Raw genomic sequence first — 19,711 nt, forward strand, 5'->3', positions numbered from 1 at the left:
CAAGCTCACCTATCCCCACCCCCCATCACACCCCCACCTAGTTTTTCAATGGGGTGTCTTGTTGGGTACAGCCCTTGGGCTTTATTGTCGGGCATGTATCGCCAGCACTGCCACCCCTCCACCCCCCTTTTGATGCAAGAAATAACCCGAGCGCCTACCCTCCCCCCTAAAAAAATCCTGGCTTGTACATGTTGCGTCCCCCGGTAAAGGTGCATAGAGCGCAGTATAGCAGTAAGGTCTGTTTCATACAGGGAGCAGTCAGCACAAGCCACATTATATGCGGTTCACTAGTTTTATTCTTGCTTATAACTGTTCAAGAATGTATACAGCAGGCTGTTGGTCTCAACAGCCATTGTCTTCTAGTTTTGGAGTCCAAGCGAAAAATAGAATGATAATCCGGTTCTTGTGAAATAAAAAAGGACACAACAAGCCCACAGCAAAAGGAAGAAAATAACAGTTCAAGCAATGCATAACAGATCACATGCAGTAGGGACATAGCGATAGTCTCAACAAGTGGGACATAGTTACGAAAGCTGGAGTGCACTTAAACAATCATATGCACTCAATCGAAGTTTTAACGTACAGAAGGTATGTCTTTAGCGTGTTCCTAAAATTATGTTTCTTGTCTATGTTTTGCATTTTTACTGAGGCGAAGTAGATATTTCTATCTGTAGAGCACTTCAAACTGCGTAGGCCCTTTTCGGAAGAGAGGAACTCTTGGAAGACCAAGATGCATGACCTTTATGGTCGGGTTGAGGACATACGGGGCCAAAATTCAGTTTTCAGTGGAATTTATTCTATCAGCTCGAAACTCGATTTTTGCAATTCATTCAATTTTTGTGCCAAGGTGGGTGCGTTTAGAGGGGCAGCTGAATGCTAAGTTTTTTTTTTTTTCTTTTGAAAAGCAGTATGCATTTAAAAGAGAAGAGTGCTACAGAACTACTCGTTCGTTGCGTACCACAGATCAAGTAACCTTGGGTTTCCAAGCTGCGGCATCTCACTCGTGCTCCGCGGTTGGGCTCTTCACTGGGAAGAAGGGCTTTGCTCTGGTAGTAAATAAAATGACCAGCCAGGTCATGCTCAGTCTGTGGATAAATAAAAATAACTAACGTGTTTAGGAGCCATTTGTACGTGACCTCGATGAAACAGAGTAATCCTTGCGGACCTTTGGCTACTTTCCTGACCCACTGACTATGCGCGCAAAAAGTGTCAAATGAGACTCAGAATTTCAAATAATCAATTTGGCACCCTGCTTGCCTAACAGTGTCAACATGTGTATTTGCTGCTATAGTCCATAATTTATTTGTGAAAAGTTTTTTGGTGTGGACCTCACAGACACGATAAGGCTAACCAGTGTGTATTGTGACGTTAAATCAGGGTAAGCTTGCCTTGCCATTACAATTGGTTTGAGTGGATGCATCAAACACTTTGGTCAGTGCTGGCGGCGTCTTCCTGCAATTGTTCCTGTTGCATACCCTTTAACGAGTTGTAGGCATTGTCCTCGGGCGGTTCTGTATCGCTGATGTGACATTTCGCCTGACTCCGTCCAGGAAGTTGGAAACTCGATCTGAAAAGGGCGGTACATAATGGATTATAAAATGTTCATTCTTGCAATGTGACGTATTAAAAGAACTACTGAACGCCTGATTAGCTCGCAGAGTGCTCCGCTTATCTGCTTGCAAAATAGTACTCCATTGTAGTGCTGCCTAAACCATGTGTAAACTGGCGACAAGTTCTTCTAGCATGGGGCTATTTATTGTAAGAATTGTCTGCAGATTAGCAGTGAGTCATTGAGGTAGGCCTCGTCAATGGTGATACAAGGTAGATGTACACTGGTAGCGAAGGCTCCATAGACGCCCATTGGTCCAAAAAATGGCGGCTCGTGGGCACTCCAGCGCCCCCTGGATTTTGGGGGGCAAACTACGCAAACGTGACGTAGAATGACGTCACGCATACGTATGCTTTAGGCGCGAATTATAAAGCGGTCTTTCTGTAGAATCTGCGTTTTCGAGCTTGCCCGTACCTCTCGAAGGTTGCTGCCTTTCAGCGCGCCCCAACCTTTGCCAGTCAAATGTGCTCGAGTTCCTGCTGGTTATGGCCTTGTTAATGTGCAATTGGGAACGCAATGAAAGTGACTGGTAAAGGAGGGGCAGCATAGAATGGCAGCAACACTTCCAGACACTGGCGAAGCATGTCTGTGGCCGGGTTAGCCGGGTATCGAAACAAGGCCTGCAAAGACGCGCTGTAATGCACCGCACACTCATGAATAGGGGGCAGGTCAAGAGTGTTGCAAAAATACAAAATTTGCCAGGTTTTAATAAAATGACTTACCTCTTTCATAAAACAAGGTGCTAATATATTTTTTCTTTTCTATTGGCAGATTACATTCCAATTTTGTAGCTTTATCATTTCTTTATATGAGTGTTTTGCCCCCCATCCTCTGGTTGTGCTGCAGTCGCGCTAAACCACTTTTCGGCCCAGCCTTCGCCACCACTTTAAATCCGCCTTGGGCGATACGCAAAATGGTAATCTCGTGTCAGTATAGATCACTCCCTTCCATATGTTGGCTATTGCGAGCTTGCAACAATGTGCGTTAAGGTAAGACTCGATGGCACTGTCTCGCTGTCTTGTAAGGAACAGCAAACTATGCACTGTCTCAGATTCCTCCGCTATGTGAAGGGAAAGGAATGATGAAACTACTGCATTGTAGAGAGGCTCACAGATTCGAACTTATATAAGTGAGGGGAAATTTCATTTGTGCGAAAGTTTGGATTTTTCAGGTATGCGAAGTGGGCTATAGATTATTGGCATTTTTTTCCCTAAAATCCTAAACACACAAACATTTATTGGAAACGTGGGCCTTAATAAAGCTAGAAGAGGTTAATTATATAGAAGGTAACTAGTTTTTTTTTTTATAATCAAGCAAAGTTGCGTTCCTGATAAATGTTCACTACTTACAGTGTTTCCTGAGCAGCACTGCGATGAATTGTCGCACACATCAAGTTAATCCGCTGACGGCATCGTTATTCTCTAAACCTGCTGCTCAAATTGGTAGCAGTTCATAGTGTTCAAAACTAGCACGAAATGAGATGGCGGGTGCAGACAAGCGATTCTTTTCGATGTTGGGGCAGTGATACAATGTTACATTGGGCTGAAAAACTAAATGTTCCTTTTAAATGTCTGAAACACTTCTTTCGTGTGATCAGAGTCGACCGGAGGAGATAACAAACTCGGATACAGCGAACTGCACCATACCTCAACAATAGAAACTGTAGGAAAGTAATGAGTGCAAAATGCATTCATTGTATCACCACGTACAACCTTTGTCAAAAATATGCAGCCCATTCGCGAGCGGTACGGGGTGTGGCTTGGTTTTGCATGCGTTCTAAAGCTCTGGAAGGTGAACGGAACTCTCATCATTATTCCTCCCAAGCTTCCAGGATGCTAGGAAGCCCCTCTTCATGGCGTAGAACCAAGCCCCTTAATAATAATAATAATAATAATAATAATAATAATAATAATAATAATTGGTTTTGGGGGAAAGGAAATGGCGCAGTATCTGTCTCATATATCATTGGACACCTGAACCACGCCACCATAAGGGAAGGGATAAAGGAGGGAGTGAAAGAAGAAAGGAAGAAGAGGTGCCGTAGTGGAGGGCTCCAGAATAATTTCAACCACCTGGGATCTTTAACGTGCACTGACATCGCACACGGGCGCCTTAGCGTTTTTCCTCCATAAAAACGCAGCCGCCGCGGTCGGGTTCGAACCCGGGAACTCCGGATCAGTAGTCGAGCGCCCTAACCACTGAGCCACCGCGGCGGGGTAAGCTCCTTGGCCTGTATATATTTTTGACGAAGGCTGTACACTGCTGCCTCTCCTCTGTGACAGCTTTCGTTCCTTGAACTCTCTCTAGTCCAAACACCGGGAGACAAGGTAGCCCTAACAGCGTCCGCAGGAATACTTAGTAAGGGAGGATCCCTCGTCGTCCTTAATCGTGGCCTTCGCCGGCATCATGCCTGGCACCCGTTCGCGCAAATCGCACGATCGTACACACTTGAGCAGTGGCTTGGGAAAACGGGCGGATTTTTTTTCTTTTTAGATTCAAACAACCTCTTTTGAAATTATTCATTCTGTATGCATTTAGCGCTGTCTTGTCTTTTCAGCGGGAGCTTGGCACAAGCCCGCAGCTGTACAATTGTCACAGTTTTTTTTTCTGCATAATTTCATATTCCTTGTGTATGCTAAAAAACACAGACCATGCACGAACACGCGTTAATCTAGGCAGCGTTCAATGCAGTCTCATGTTCAGAGCAATGCCGATAACGCTGAACATAGTTATAGATGATCCTAGAGCTTTCCATCTTGATCCATAACATATTTACCTCATCGTAAAGATGGCTGCAGCTGGCAAAGCACAGGGTTAAATGGAGAGATATGGGAGAGGCATGGGTTCGTATCAATGAGTCAGTGACTGATGCTGACGGCAATTCGGCTTCTTGATCCTCGCTGAAGCGCCTTTGCCCAACGTCGCATGCTATACTGGTGCTCGCTTCCGCAGATTCGTAATGTTTTCGGTCAGTAATGTATTTTTCCTACACCGTAATCTGTAGTGTTCAGCCTTCTGTCGCCCTATGTCTGACCCAGTCTTTGTTTATTTCATAAAGAGTTATGGGCACTCAATCTTAAAACAATCTTAAAACCAAACTTACGCACTTGGAAGCTAACATGTAGAAATTACGGAAATAGATAAGGAATACCAGACGTGGTATAGATAAGGAATAACAGACGTGGTATACTTCTTATCCCTATGGTATAGTTGGTGGCACAGAAAGGAGCTCAAGTCATCAGCTGACAGAATCTTGCTTGGCAAAAGTTAGCAAAGGGATGCACAGATCTAATGTCATTTTAACTTTGTACTTGGCAAGTGACCGCGATTTCACTCTCTATTAAAGCCTGCACTCCATGTACGCGAAAACTCACGCGAACGCGAAGGCGACGGTGGCAAGCGACGAGCGACGTGGTCGCGCGAAGCAAAATGCATGTGTTGATTGTCGTGTCTCTCGGATCTGCACCCACAGAAAATTTCACTCGTCGCCCGGAAGTCTCCCACGCGACTGGCCAATCAAAGCCCCCAAAGCCGTTTCCGGTTTGCCCACGGTTTCTCACGGGTACATCTCACGCAACCTGCCCGTCGTCTTGGTCATCGCCACCGTCGAGAAAATATTTTGTTTTGTAGCTGAGAGGCAGACCCGCATGATTTAAATAATTAAAACAATGTACTTGTTGGGTGCTGAGGGCTAACAGCAATTGGAGCGGGCTACACGAACGGGTGTACTGCAGGGAGAGATGCGTGTCGAGCCGCGGGTATCGGCGCTCGATCCACCGTGCCGCTGCGCTCCAACTGTGCAGAAACACTCGCGGCGCGCATTCTCACTGGTAAATTATAGTTTGCTCACTTACAATAAGATTGCGGCGACAGTTTATGGGAGTGTTTTTACTAAGCCGGAGTGCACAGGCACCGAACGAAAGCACACCTCCCCCGTGAACCCGTGATGTGATTTCGTCTCCGCAAGCATGTTGTTGGTTATCTCCACTGCCGCTACACCGCTGCTGTAGAGGAAATATTCCTTTGGCCCTGACTATGAGACACACTCGCAAAATTTTAAGAGAGAAAACAGGTTACGGGCGTGTTTCTAAGCTTGAGTGCGCAAAGCACGGAGTCCGCTGCGCACGTCGTGGGTTCGCGTCGCCTGCCGCCTTCGCTTGCATGGAGCTTGCCCACAAGCGACGGAGCGAGCGTCCCCGTGCCGCATTGTCGTGTCGCTCGCTCTTTCGCGCACATGGAGTCCAGGCTTTTGTGCTACATTAATACGACCCCCATTAATATGGAAGACTAGATTTGTATGGACAGTTTTTTGGGGGACCAAGCTTTTGTAGCAATAGCTACATTGCGGCAGCATTTCGAGCCTTCAGCGTGGCAGTGGCACATGACCATAGCGCCGCAGCCACGGCTTGGCGGCGCCGCCACCGCCACGTGGTCACATGGTTGGTCACGTGGTTCATGACGTGACCAGCCACGTGGTGCGGAGCACCTGCTGCTGGATGGATGGATGGATGGATAAGGCTGAACCCTTTAAATCGGGCAGTGGTTCAAGCCACCTAGCCATGACTTGTGGCGGCGTGGCGCGCCAGCGAAACCGAGCTGCAACAGCTGTGCGCATGCGCCTTGTCAAGTGGGACGAATATGAAGAAGGAACGCCCAGCGAAACGGAGTGGCAAAAGACTGACTTTGCAATTCAACTGAGCAAGTTCCACTCAGCCAGCTGTAGCTATCGCGTCACTCCAGGTTTAACCAGAGGTAAACCGCCGCCAATTTTTTCAATGTATTTACGCCTCGTTAATATGGAAACTCGCTCTCCGGACAATGGACAGGGTGAAAATGCAGAGTGTCCAATAGGGCCTATGTATTTTTGTCTCGTTAACGTGGGCGGTAATGAGAACAAAATCTCTGCTGCCCCGACCAGGTATTTTAGCTTCTGCATTTTGAGCTCAGGACACCAGAAGAATGTAGTGAAAAAGTAGAAATGGCTGAGTGATGGCTCTTTCTTTTGTGCTTTCATGTTTTACAGGGCAAAGTGTCCTAAGCGACGCACCTCACAATTTTTCATATTGCATGAATGACTTATGATAACTCCATCTGCAGCTCATGCCACGTAGAAAGCTGCATACAGCACTTGTCAGCGGACCGAGTGCTTTTCGTGAGATGGGAACAGTCGTAGTAGTAGTTAAGCCATTTCGCCATGAGACGCCATCAAGTATATCATAGACCACTATGCTGCACTACATTACATCAAGCTCAATGACAACTAGGATAACGGGCTTGTAGTTCCCAAAATTGTGTCTAAGTTCAGCTTCGCTGGCCACTAGTATGCACAAATCTTAACCACAGCTTGTTTTTTTTATTTTATTCTTTGTGCCTTGTTATTACGGGCGATTTGCATTATGGATATTTTTGATCAGGAACCAAAGTGTCCATACTAACAAGGCATGTAGTACACTCACTCATGGCATTCGCGATGTCGTCAGAGACTCTGCTGAACACCATGTTGAAGGCCTGTTGCACGTTGCCTTCCAAAGTCCTGTTTAGGACTCCCTGCCAGAAGCGGCCATCGACCACACCGCCAACGAGCTGATCCTGGCGCACCGTGCTCCTGGCGCGAACACCGGCAGTGAACACGGTCAACAGGAGCAGCACAGCCAGTGCGCAGAACCTGCCGTGTCCATAACGTGCCATGGCTTCCTTCTGGCTGCACTGCAAAAGAGGGATCCTATTTAGCTTACAGGTTGCAACACTGGAACATCAAGCACTTGCGAGGTCGATCTTGTAGCATCCGTTACAGAAGAAGCAATTTGTGCTGCTTTTAAATACCCGCCTGCATGTAACTTCTACATATTTGTGCACTCGGCCAATTCTTTCACACTACCACCGGAGTGTCGAACAAACGGCTGTATACAGCGCTCTGTGATGAAGCGGAGCGGCATAACAGGATGAAAACGGCACTTTGCGCATATTCAGGCCACTGTATGGCTGTTTGACACTCGGGTGATACTGTGAAAGTATTGGCCGGGTGTACCTTACAGCTCTCGTCTTTTTGGTCTGTCTTGACTGTTATGAACGTAAGAGTGCCCGCTTTACCACCGTTACACAACCACCGCGACTTGCCAACTTCATTTTTGGTGAAGTATCTACCTATGTATACATAGCGCCAAATTCTGAAAAAAAGAAATAACTAAGGTTCATACGAGCCTGTACAGCTGACTTCCGCCTCATTTATTGATGGCTAGCATGGCTAGCGGTTACAGTGTTTGAGTGACAAATTTTGCCTCTGTTTTTATTGTGGTCTTTGCTCGCACGCTGTGGTATATATATACTGAAGCATGCATGTGCAGGGTTGGCACTTTTTTGTTTGTTTGAGCCAACAGCTGAATGTTAGTGCTGTTGCTTTGCTTGTGTGCTTTGTGTGTGTGTGTGTGTTTCTTACTCGTTTTCCAACAGGAATCCGTTAGCACAAGATTGGTCAATTCGACTTTTTATTTCGACCGCATTCAAGAGTCCTGGCAGGTACCCACTCTCTTTTACGGAGAGGGAAAAAAATATTTTAGCGCAATCATGGTGGGTGAACAGCGCAACAAAGGCGGGACAAAGGCAAGACAAGCGCTTGTCTTACCTTTGTCCCGCATTTGTTGCACTGTTCACCCACCATGAATGCTTACCAACTCGCCCAAATTTCAGCTTTACTTTTAACACAAACTGCTAGTTGGAACCAGAGAGAATTGCCGACAGATGTATTGTGAGAGCTTCCGAAAGCTTCAGCCTCTGTCTGCAGGCTGAGCACGAGCGCATGCGATAAACACAGTATATTTCAAGTATATAAGGGCTTCATTCGTTGGCTGCCACGGTGACTCAGTGGTTGTGGTGCTCGACTGCTGACCCGAATGGCACAGGTTTGATGCCCGCAGCGGTAGTCGAATTTCAAAGGAGGCAAAATTCTAGAGACCAGTGTGCTGAGCGATGTCAGTGCATGTTAACTCCAGGTGGCCGAAATTTCCGGATCCTTCACTGCGGCATCCTCATAGTCTGAGCCACTTTGGGACGTTCCACCCCCATAAACCAAGCTTTATTCGTTGCTAAATTCGAACGAACTCTTAAATTCAAGGTTGAGAAGATCCAAACTTTTTTCGGAAGCAGGCCGATCAAGGCAACAGAAGTCTGAAAGTACCTGTGCCAGGTGCTTACTATACCAGGTGTTTCAGGGAAGGTGATCACTCGTGTTCAAAAATAGAGTTTTTGAGGTAAACTTTTTCCGGCATAGTAATGCCAGCGATGGCAAACGTAAAAAAACAGGCGAATCATCTTAACTAGCTAAGTGATTAACTAAATTATAATAAACTTTTTAACTATTATAAATAGGCACCTAATTGCAATTACAGATTTGTAGCCGGCCGTTAATAATAGCCATATCAGTTTTTAGAATTTCGAAAATGCCATTACTCTCGCCGTTGTGGCACGACAAAATTTGGCTACATCGTGCTGAAATACATGCACTTTCGAAAAGTATGCAGGCAAAGCAACCCCTCCAGTGGTCGTAACTGTTGAAATAGCCGAATTTTGTTGTGCCACAGTGGCGAGAGTAATGACGTTTTCGAATATCTAATAACTGATAATACTGATTAACTATTACCTACTGGTAATAGTTAAAAAGTTAACTATTAGAATTTAGTTAATCGCTTAGCTAGTTAAAATGATTCGCCTGTTTTTTTACGTCCGCCAACACTCATATTACTATGTTGCAAATTGCTTCTCGTTGCCACGATGGCTCAGTGGTTAGGGCGCTCGGCTACTGTTCCGGAGTTTCCGGGTTCGAACCTGACCGCGGCGGCTGCGTGTTTATGGAGGCAAAACGTTAAGGCGCCCGTGTGCTGTGTCAGTGCACGTTAACAATCCCCAGGTGGTCAAAATTATTCCGCAGCCCTTCACTACGCCACCTCTTTCTTCCTTTCTTCTTTCACACCCTGCTTTATCCTTTTCTTACGGAGCTGCTGATATATGAGACAGATACTACGCCATTTCCTTTCCCCAGAAACCAATTATTATTATTATTACCTCAAAAACCTTATTTTAAAAAATTAGTGATCACCTTCCCTGAAACACCTGGTATATGAACACTGAAGCTATGCTTAAAACTCGGGAAGACTTCCCTGCTCGGAGTTAGGCGTACGTAATGAATGATTTACAGCCTTTGCAGAAAATACACAGACTGCCGGGTTTTCTAGTGAGACGCGTAGTAGGGCACTTACAGCAGCCGTGGAATTCCTGAGCTCTGGAATGGGTGAGGAGGATAGTTTCTCTCGCCCATGAGAGATATGAAAGATTTGAAGCACTAGCGGTGTCAAATGAGTCGCACTGCACTCGCCAGAAGCAAAGCTTGGTTGCCTTAATTTGTATTTTTGACGGAGATTGGCGTAGCTTTCGATTGTACATATAAGAAAATTAAGTTTTGTTTGTCTTTTGGTTCTCTTGTTTCGACAGCTGCGCTGTCGTATCAATACCCTATTTATATCTCAAGTCATTTCAAATGCAAAATCTATGTTCTTTCAGAACGGGAGTGATCAACAGCTGGCAGCATTATTTATAAGCCCACTATGTGCTACATGCGCGGACACCGCAACAGTACATGATTACAATTTAAAGACAAACATGCAAGGCGCACACGAACATTGCTCATGAATGCTGTCGGCCTCCTGCAGTTTTGGCCACTGTGGTGTTTGTGTAGCAGTTAACATATGTAGCTGTACATTCTCTATTCAAAATTAAAGAAGAAACGCCTGCTAAGTTGATGAAGGGGATCGCGGCATCGATCTCGTGCTGTCTGGGCATTCACTGCTGTTCTAAAGGTGTCTTCAAAAACTGTTTGGTTTTTTCCTCTTTGCTCCCATGATAAGCACGTCAATGTGCGGCACACGTACGCCGTCCATTTGTCGGAGTGATGCTGGCACACGCCATGTACTGTGTAAACGGAGCGCGACTGCAACATCACAAGAGGCAGTTAAGTGCATCAGCAACCTTCAGGCGGAAAGGCTTTGCATAGACTAAATGCACCGACAGCGCGAAGGCTAGCTCTCGTGTACGTTCTCCACTATTCTAGGAAGTCTGTGTCGAAACCTTGCTCTGGCACCCAACAAGAAACGTTAAACTACTTCAGGATGACACGGAGCAGCTGTAAAATAAAGCACGACTCAAACCTATTGTGAAATCATGCAGGGTCCTTACTGGTTGTGGTTTGAAACCAAAATTAAAGCACCCATGCTAGCACTGATACAGGTTATGTATACTTTTCATTAATTCTCCTCGCCTTAGCTGAAGTAAGCTTTGGCTCTCCGGGAGGTGCGTTTAATTGCGAATGCCCCTCGAGTGTGTGCACACACAAGCTTTTGATTGTGGTTTATTTGTACCCAAACAATAGTTATTTCGTTCTCATCAGTCGTTGCACAATTTGCACTCTGGGTCTGTTCTGAAAGAAAGGAAACGTCCAATAAACCTGCAGGCGTTCAATATGCAATAGTTGATGCATCCTTCAATACACAGTTCACAAAATCGACCGACTTTCTACTGCGAACTTTCACTTTTTAGCCCTTCGACAGTCAAGATTTTTTCTCAGAAAACGTCTCCGTTGCCCATTTTTTAATTGGCAAAAATGACTAAATGTACAAAAATGACTTAATAACAAAAATGACTGAATTCAGCACAAAAATGACAAAAAAGTAGGACGGATATTGCAGTCCCATTGAACGTCGTCGCGTTGGCTTCCGCAGTCTTGTGTGTTTGTAGATTCTCATCCGGAGACGAGCTGTCTTCCTCCGATTCAGATTCTATTCTTTGTAAGTACTCCGGGAAGGAAAAATCATTGTCATTACCAAAAGAGATGCTCACGGCCATGAAGCGACGTGCAACTGAACACCTAGTGCTCGAAGCTTAAACTTATTAGCATGTCCAGCGGATGATGGCAACAGTATGAATGCCGGCAATGAACCAAGCGAAGCACCAACCAACGTAAAAATTCTTGTGGACATCCACAAGAGCAGCCCACGCGTGGAGAAACTGACAATTGGTGAGCGCAAGACAGATTAAATTTTTTTTTTTTCAGTGCAATATGGTGCAACATTTCGAACGCACGATCGCCGCCGTACATGTATGGCAGTGATCGTCAAGAAGTTAAACGATGTAATGATGCAGATCATTGGGGACAGTAAACGTAACGCCGGAACGGCCTGCATGTACGGGAGAACAAAGGTCAATAAGCCATGCCGTCGCATACAAGATGGGCGAATATACATAGCTACTCCAACGAAGAATGCTTTTCATGCCAAATCAGTTTCTTGTCATGTGCCAAATTGCAGCCTATCCCCTTGCCGGAATGGTTGGAATGAGTCATTCACTCTCGTGCAGGCCTGTGTTTGAAGTTGTTTTCTCATTTGGATGAGGAAAATTTTTCTTTATTATTCAACATAAATCACCCACGTTAATTCATGTTAACATTAGCAGCGTTAACTCCACTGCACGCACACGTCTGTCAAGAAAGATATGATCTTGTTCCTTGTACTCAACAAACAATGCATTGTTTGCTGTGATAGTTGCAATGGATCGCAGGAACGTCGATGTGGCGATCGACATGACTGGATGAAGGATTTGCGAGACTTTGTGCGACCCTGCAAGGATTCCAAGATTCTGCTGAAGCTTAGCTGAAACGCTGATTAGCATGCTGCGGTTAAGAGGTGAAAATAAAAAGCAGCACGCTCTTCAGCGACCCCTCTGCTCTCTTCTGCGAACTACCGAGGCCGCCGTAACCATCCTGACCATGTTAATTAGCTCTCCTGGCACTTTCTCGATAGACGTGTACAGTATTATAAATACATATGACAGAATTTCACGTTTATTTAGGAAAAATGTGCGGCCCCATATTCATTGATTCGTTAAATGTGTGAAGTACAGAAAACAAGCCTTTTCTTCTCCTGTAAACAAAAATATGTAGCTCAAAAGAATACTAATTCTGACATTGCGTGCTGTTCTTACTATAAATTACAACACAGCGCTGATCTTCATGCATGTACTTGAAATATATATACATGAAAGAAGCCAACAGTCACCGAAACTATATATATGTGTGTGCGTGCGTGCTTGCGTGCGTGTGTGTGTGGGGGGGGGGGGGGGGGTGTCAAGGGCAGAAAAGCCGCGACGGAGGCAGGACGAAGGCAGCGGCCAAGGAAAACAGCTGCAACAATCATCTTTCGATTTCCGGCACAGGCTCCCCGTTGTCTCCCAGGCCGACCCGTACGCTTCTCCCGAGCGACGGATGTTTTGGAGGTTGGCATCGACTGCAGACAATTCTTTGGTGCGCATCCCGCGAAGCTCCGTAATTAGACCGTGACTGCACTGGCGCTCGGCTGAGGATGTCAAGGGCAGTTCTATGCATCGACACGGGAGCAGCCGCTTAATTCGCGCAGCGCAGCATTTCCATATGGCGTCGAGGTCCCTCGTGCTAGTTTCTCTTATTGCGAACGTGTCCGTTTCAATTCGGATGACACTGGGGCTCGGCAAGGCCTTCCTGGAGCGGTTGCTAGATTTGCGAACGCGCCGGTTCGTCTTGTCAACCGCGCTAGTTCGCATGCGACGTTGTCTTGGTGTCACGCTAACTGTGTGTCAAGTTATTAAACCACATTTTCTCGACAGACTGTGCACACCAGTTTCGAAGTATCTCGGATGCTGTTCCTGATGGCTATGCTGTAGAAATTACCGCACAGGAGCGTCGTTAAAGACTCCCTGACCCGCCGCGGTGGCTCAGTGGTTACAGAGCGCTCGGCGACTGATCCGAAGTTCCCGGGTTCGAACCCGACCGCGGCGGCTGCGTTTTTATGGAGGCAAAACGCTAAGGCGCTCGTGTCCTGTGCGATGTCAGTGCACGTTAAAGATCCCCAGGTGGTAGAAATTATTCCGGAGCCCTCCACTACGGCACCTCTTGTTTCACTCCCTCCTTTGTCCCTTCCCTTACAGCGCGGTTCAGGTGTCCAACAATATTTGAGACAGATACTGCGCCATTTCCTTTCCTCCAAAACCAATTATTGTTATTATTATTAGAGTCTCTGAAAAGGGTGTTTGAGGTTTACTATAAAATGCTTGTATTATGTAGAGTACAGACCACCGAACGTACATGCCGCGCAACGCTTCATGTAGCGCTCGTTACGTCAGCAACGGAGGGCTATCCACGGCCGCGGCCACTGAGCCGGGTTGGTCACTCCGGCTTGTCAGGAAGCTTCGCCCACCGGGGAATTCCTGCGCTCATCAACAGCCGGCGGTGGGGTCCTTTAACCTCCCAGACAAACCGCAACTTTACTGAGAGCCCCTCTCAGAGCTGCTTTAACATCGCCAGGCTTCGCGAAGCGAAAGATGAAGCTGGAGCTCGTGTAGTTTTGTATGTTTACTCAAATTCATTAACAGCCACCGTTTTAGTGCTGCGACAGATCGCTTTGACTGGAAAGGTTAGTCAGCCGTCGTGAACTGCATCAATAAGCAGCATGCTCGCCAAGTGAGGGATATATCACTCAAACAAAAGCAACTTCTAATCGAACAGAATTAACCTCGGTCCTCTAATATAAGCATAATAAATTACACTAAAACGGCGAAGTACTATTTTGTTTAGCTAAACAGACCGAGGCAGCACTAATCTTTTAAAAAAAATTGCGTAATAACGCAAAGAAAATACAGGGAAAAAGAAAACGAAGAGTCGTGACCAAAAGTTAACCGCTTGGAGCAGTCTTGGATGTAAAAAAAGTGTAAAAACAAACCGGTTGAAGTAATCTCCAATAGGCCGATAGGAAGACCAATGGGCAGATATAGACACGTTCAGGGCGAAGTCTCACGAAAGTCCAATCTTTCGCCGACGTTGAATATAGTCTTGCACACCACGGCATGAGCACGTGTGCTGCGGAGACACCGAACAAAGGAGCACGCAAAACGTGAAAACTGGAGCATACTTGACTGGAGAGAGCGATACGTCGATAATCAAGGCCGTTATCGTTGCGCGTAAAGAACACCGTCGTATTCACGAGGTCGCAGCACGCTCCTTTTCCTAAGTTAATTTGTTGGGGAAAAGCTCGCGCCGGCATTAGGAACTGCCGGGTGCATCACTACACTGTCCGACCTACAAGGCGGCTTCATCATCTCTGTTTTCGGAGCCTGTAGGTGTCTTCCGTGCAATTTGAGCCACAAAAATGACGACCATTATGCTTTGCCCTGTTTACAGCTTTATAAAAATGACGCTCATGGTCACGTGAATGCTGCCGTCACTGAATAGCAGTCACGGTTATACGATTATAAGTAGTCAATATTTGTTAACTATTTTTTTAATTATTCACTTTATGCGGCATGACGCAATCCAAATTTTGAACACTGTACTGATTGGAGACTAATCCAGTTTACAGAACTTGTAAAATTGCAATATATGTTGAGAAATTTGTTAACCAATTCCCCGTTTTTTCGCACCTCATTCCGAAACTGCAGGAGCTCGGCCTTGCGTCGGAACTGGGCGCAGCCTATAGGAAAAAGCAAGTAATTTATGAATGCCTCAAGACCCATTTAACTATGGCAACCTCTCAGCTCTCTAAATTGGATTAGTTTCGAAGCAATACAGTCTTCAAGATTGCGATTGCAACAAGCAGTATAAAGTGAATAATTAAGAAGTTGTAAAAAAATTTGGGCTAGTTTTAGTTGCATAACTATGAACACCGTATCTCGTTATCGTGTGTCCGCCGAGCCCAACACATACCCAGTGAAGGCAGCATCCATGTGACTATCAGCGCCATTTTTTTATGAAGCTGTAGTGATTAAAAAAGAATTAGCTGGTATTTAGCAGCAAGATACGAGTGGTCCTGTACAATCTTCCCAAAGTTGTTTTCCAAAGTTATATGGGGCGGGGGTCTCATGCATTGCTGACCAGCACATGCTTACAGCTGCTGCTGCGTTGCACACCAGCACTTTTCAAAACGGCCTGCGTAATGGCCGGCTCGTCGGACGAAGCCCAACAGAGGCTGCTGTAGATCTCTCCACGCCAATGATGTCGACGACCTCAGCAGTGGAGTGGTTTCTGTGCTGCTTATCTCAAAGATTGCGCTGGGGGCAACCGGTCGCATTTCAACCGTTTTTACTGGGAAAAGCTGTTTGTAGGAAGCTCAACCGCGAAGACTTCGTTGACCATGTGAACAACCGTGCAACTGTTGTTGCCCTCGAGGGATAAATGATGCATACCCATTGGGGGCATTGGCCAAAATACAGACAGTGACTTCCAGATGAACCCGCCACGGTGGCTCAGTGGTTATAAGGCGCACGGCTACTGATACGGAGTACCCGCGTTCGAACCCGACCGCGGCGGCAGCGTTTCGATGGAGGTGAAATTTACGCAAAGGCGCCCGTGTGCTGTGCGATGTCAGTGCACGTTAAAGATCCCCAGTAATAATAATTGGTTCTTTGGGGAAAGGAAATGGCGCAGTATCTGTCTCATATATCGTTGGACACCTGAATCGCGCCGTAATGGAAGGGATAAAGGAGGGGGTGAAAGAAGAAAGAGGTGCCGTTGTGAAGTGCTTCGAAATAATTTAGACCACCTGGGCTTCACAACGCGCTAGGCCCGCGAGGCGACGGCGAGGCAACACCTCGACGTCCCCACGTGGGAGACCTAAGGCCCCGTCGGCGAAAGCTCTGCAGGACTTTTAAATAAAGTTATTACCAACCAACCAACCTGGGGATCTTTAACGTGCTCTGACATCGCACAGCCCACGGGCGCCTTAGCGTTTTTCCTCCATAAAAACGCAGCCGCCGTGGTCAGGTTCGAACCCGGGAACTCCGGATCAGTAGTCGAGCGCCCTAACCACTGAGCCACAGCGGCGGGTAAAGATCCCCAGGTGATCGAAATTATTCCGGAGCCCTCCACTACGGCACCTCTTCCTATATTCTCTCAGTCCCTCCTTTATCCCTTCCCTTACGGCGCGGTTCAGGTGTCCACCGATATGTGAGACAGATACTGCGCCATTTCATTTCCCCCAAAACCAATTTTAACAGTAATCATCTTCTTTCACTCCCTCCTTTATCCCTTCCCTCACGGCGCGGTTCGGCTGTCTAACGATATATGAGACAGGTACTGCGCCATTTCCTTTCCCCAAAAAACGAATTATTATTATTAACAGTAATAATAATAATAATAGAGGACTATCGCAAGTGGACTCTTCGTAATTGTTTTATCGCGAACTTTCGCCACTTTTTTAAGCGAGGCTTGTTTACACTCATTCTAACTTTCTCTCCCTTAATTCCTCATTATGCCTAATGGCAGACATCTCGAATAATAGAGTCTAGCTCCCACCGTCCCTCGAGGGCTTGGCGCAGGGTATACGGACTAGCTGCCCCTTTGGCCGTGCCCAGACCTCCAACGGAGCCGCCGCCTGCTAAACGTATGCTAACTATAGTAAGCAGCGCGTTCGAAAAGTCGAACATCAGCGGGAACACCACCGCGGCGAGAGCTTTTTGTTGCTTAGCGATTGTCATTTTTTTTTCTACTGCAAACGAGACGTAAATGGGGAAATGAAAGAGGCCTCTTGTTTTGGTGGTTCACGACGCGTCCAGAAATGGCGACAGAGTGGCCTAAATAGCTGAGTACGACTCGCATTGATGAAAAACTACAAATTAAAAAAGACATTCCCCTGTGCTCCTTGGTTTCAGTGACAGTTATCTTCCGTCATATGAGTACTACTAAGATTTCAATGAGAAACAGCGCACTGTGTATAAAGATTCAACTAGGACAGGGTTGTGCAAAAATTGAAACTAAGTTGTGGGGTCTATTGCCCATAAGTGATATTTCGGAAAAGGGACGCCGTAGCGGAGCTAGGGTTCGGGATTAACTCGGACCAACTGGAGTTCTTTCGCCTCCATCGAAATACGGCCGCCGCAATCGGGATCGAACCCGCAACCTTGAGATCAGCAACCGAACGCTAGAGTCGCTGAACCACCGTGGTTGGTCGCAGATTTGTGTAGGCAGTTGTCTTGGCCAGATCAGACTATTATTTTTTCGCTCAATTTGCTAATTAACAGATTAGTTAGCTATTTTATTTTTAACATTAATGCAAAACTCTCAATGCTGGCCTTCGTTTAAAAAGTATGCTGATCTGGTCAAAGCGACCCCACAGCCGTGCACTATAGTTGAATCTTCATAGAGCGTGTTGTTTTACAGCGCTAACTGCTGGTGGGACAATTGGCCTGTTCGCGTCGCCTGGTTGTCCGCACGCTCCAACGGCGCGCTCTGTTGCGTATTTATGACAGTCGCCGCTGCCTGAAAGGTCCGATATCTTTAAAAGTAATGAGGTTTGGTTTATAGGGGTTTAACGACCCAAAGCAACTTAGGCTATTAAAAGTAATGAGGAGTCATGGCCCATGGGAATGTGCTTGCATGATAAGGTCTTGTTTAAAAGCCGTACGCCACTCGTAAATGACGTCAGTGCACCCCCCGGTGACGTTCGAGCGCTCTAGACAGGTGTGTGGACAACTGTACAGCCGTGGACTTTCACCATGTCGGCATCTGAGGCATGCGCATTGGTCGAGGCGCTCGGTCCGTGCTGCTTGGTGAGCGCGTTGTTACTCAGCGGCTAGCTATATCGAGTCAGGGAAGATCAGTCGCCCGAAGCAGTACCCAGAAGAACTTCGCGAACAACGCAGCCAACTCGAACGCAGGCGATGACTAGTGAATATCCAGCGTCGCAGGCCCGTGAAGCGGGGTAAGAGCGTCAATGACGCGAGGATTCCGGCGGCAACATATATCGATACCGGGATGAGACAACGGTGCCACGATCAAGAAATGAGCGTTTGCGAAGCCGCCGGACGTAGCAGACAGGCGAACCACGGTATAGTGCCACTCAGACGTCTGAGTGTCAGTTGAACTATAGGCTTAGCTTGGTAGGTCAATTCAAAGATGTCACGAATTTCAGTCGTATGTGTGCGCTTAACCGTCTGATTCATCACTCACATCACAGGCAAGTGGGTTTAAGCGACAATTTAGTGGTGAAATTCGCAGAATATTTTATGGTCGGCTAGTAATTTTTTTTAAAAATCTTGGTTCTATTTAGCTGGAACACCCGGTATATAAAGAGGAGGCTCCGCAACTCACCTGCGGTTCGCGAGCGGCGGTGGCTGCTAATGCTGCTTTCGAATCTCGAGAACAATGCTGCAGGCGCGGATCGCGAGCGGCGTATATACACGACGGGATTGTCGGGCGCCCTTATATACGCTCGCTTACAAAACGGCTTCGCACGCTCCACTGAGTCGCGCGTTGTCTCACATGCGAGAGAGCGCCTGCGCCAAGGACGAAGTTTCGGGTTCGCTTCCGTCGCGTCGCCCCTAGCGCGCCGATGAGCGCATGCGTCACATCTCATGTAGGCTCTCCTGTTTCCTCAGAGACAAGGCTCCTTCTCGTGTTTGACAATCTCTCGAGTTTGTTTTACTCGGAAGAAGGGCAGACGCGGGTGCTGCTGTGAACTCGTCAGATGGAGAAGAACGCATTGAGTGGGCGACCACGCTCGAGGAAAGGCATGCATGATAGGCCCGGGATATATATAGACAGTGTCTGTACAAGAGCGCTGGTTGCTTGGAACATGCGCCTGCCTTCGCATCTGCACACTGCTTTCAAGGCGGTTCTTACGCGATATATATATATATATATGTGTGTGTGTGTGTATGTGTGTGTGTGTGTGTGTGTGTGTGTAACGCATATATATCGCACATATATAGATACACACACAGGGTGGTTCACCTAAGACTTTCCACAATATATGTAAAAATAGTCTTTTTGTGTTCGTAATAATAATAATAATAATAATAATAATTGGTTTTTGGGGAAAGGAAATGGCGCAGTATCTGTCTCATATATCGTTGGAAACCTGAACCGCGCCGTAAGGGAAGGGTAAAGGAGGGAGTGAATAATAATAATAATAATTGGTTTTTGGGAAAGGAAATGGCGCAGTATCTGTCTCATATATCGTTGGACACCTGAACCGCGCCGTAAGGGAAGGGACAAGGGAGGGAGTGAAAGAAGAAAGGAAGAATAGGTGCCGTAGT

General features: G+C 46.7%; 1 protein-coding gene across 2 annotated transcripts; it reads right to left on the bottom strand.

Moving 5' to 3' along the window:
* Window positions 1-273: 273 nt before the first annotated feature.
* Window positions 274-18,953, bottom strand: LOC144093549 (uncharacterized). Of its 2 annotated transcripts, none has more exons than XM_077627078.1 (3): window positions 18,765-18,953; window positions 7,066-7,315; window positions 274-1,567 (listed from the first exon to the last, which is right to left on the bottom strand). In XM_077627078.1, the coding sequence occupies exons 2-3, from the start codon at window positions 7,295-7,297 to the stop codon at window positions 1,479-1,481; spliced, it is 321 nt and encodes a 106-aa protein (XP_077483204.1). In that variant the 5' UTR covers window positions 7,298-7,315; window positions 18,765-18,953; the 3' UTR covers window positions 274-1,478. The 2 variants fall into 2 exon arrangements, with proteins under 2 accessions (XP_077483204.1, XP_077483205.1); XM_077627079.1 differs by having other exon boundaries at window positions 7,066-7,310; window positions 18,765-18,906.
* Window positions 18,954-19,711: the final 758 nt, after the last annotated feature.

The sequence above is a fragment of the Amblyomma americanum genome, chromosome 6 (assembly GCF_052857255.1).
Source record: "Amblyomma americanum isolate KBUSLIRL-KWMA chromosome 6, ASM5285725v1, whole genome shotgun sequence".
Taxonomy (NCBI): domain Eukaryota; kingdom Metazoa; phylum Arthropoda; class Arachnida; order Ixodida; family Ixodidae; genus Amblyomma; species Amblyomma americanum.

What these genes read in the sequence shown, in the direction of transcription:
- LOC144093549 (XM_077627078.1), bottom strand. Translation starts at nt 7,297, where the DNA reads ATGGCACGTTATGGACACGGCAGGTTCTGCGCACTGGCTGTGCTGCTC. An exon ending in CGACATCGCGAATGCCATGA is followed by an intron (nt 1,568 to 7,065) that starts GTGAGTGTACTA and finishes CGCCCTTTTCAG; the next exon opens with ATCGAGTTTCCAACTTCCTG.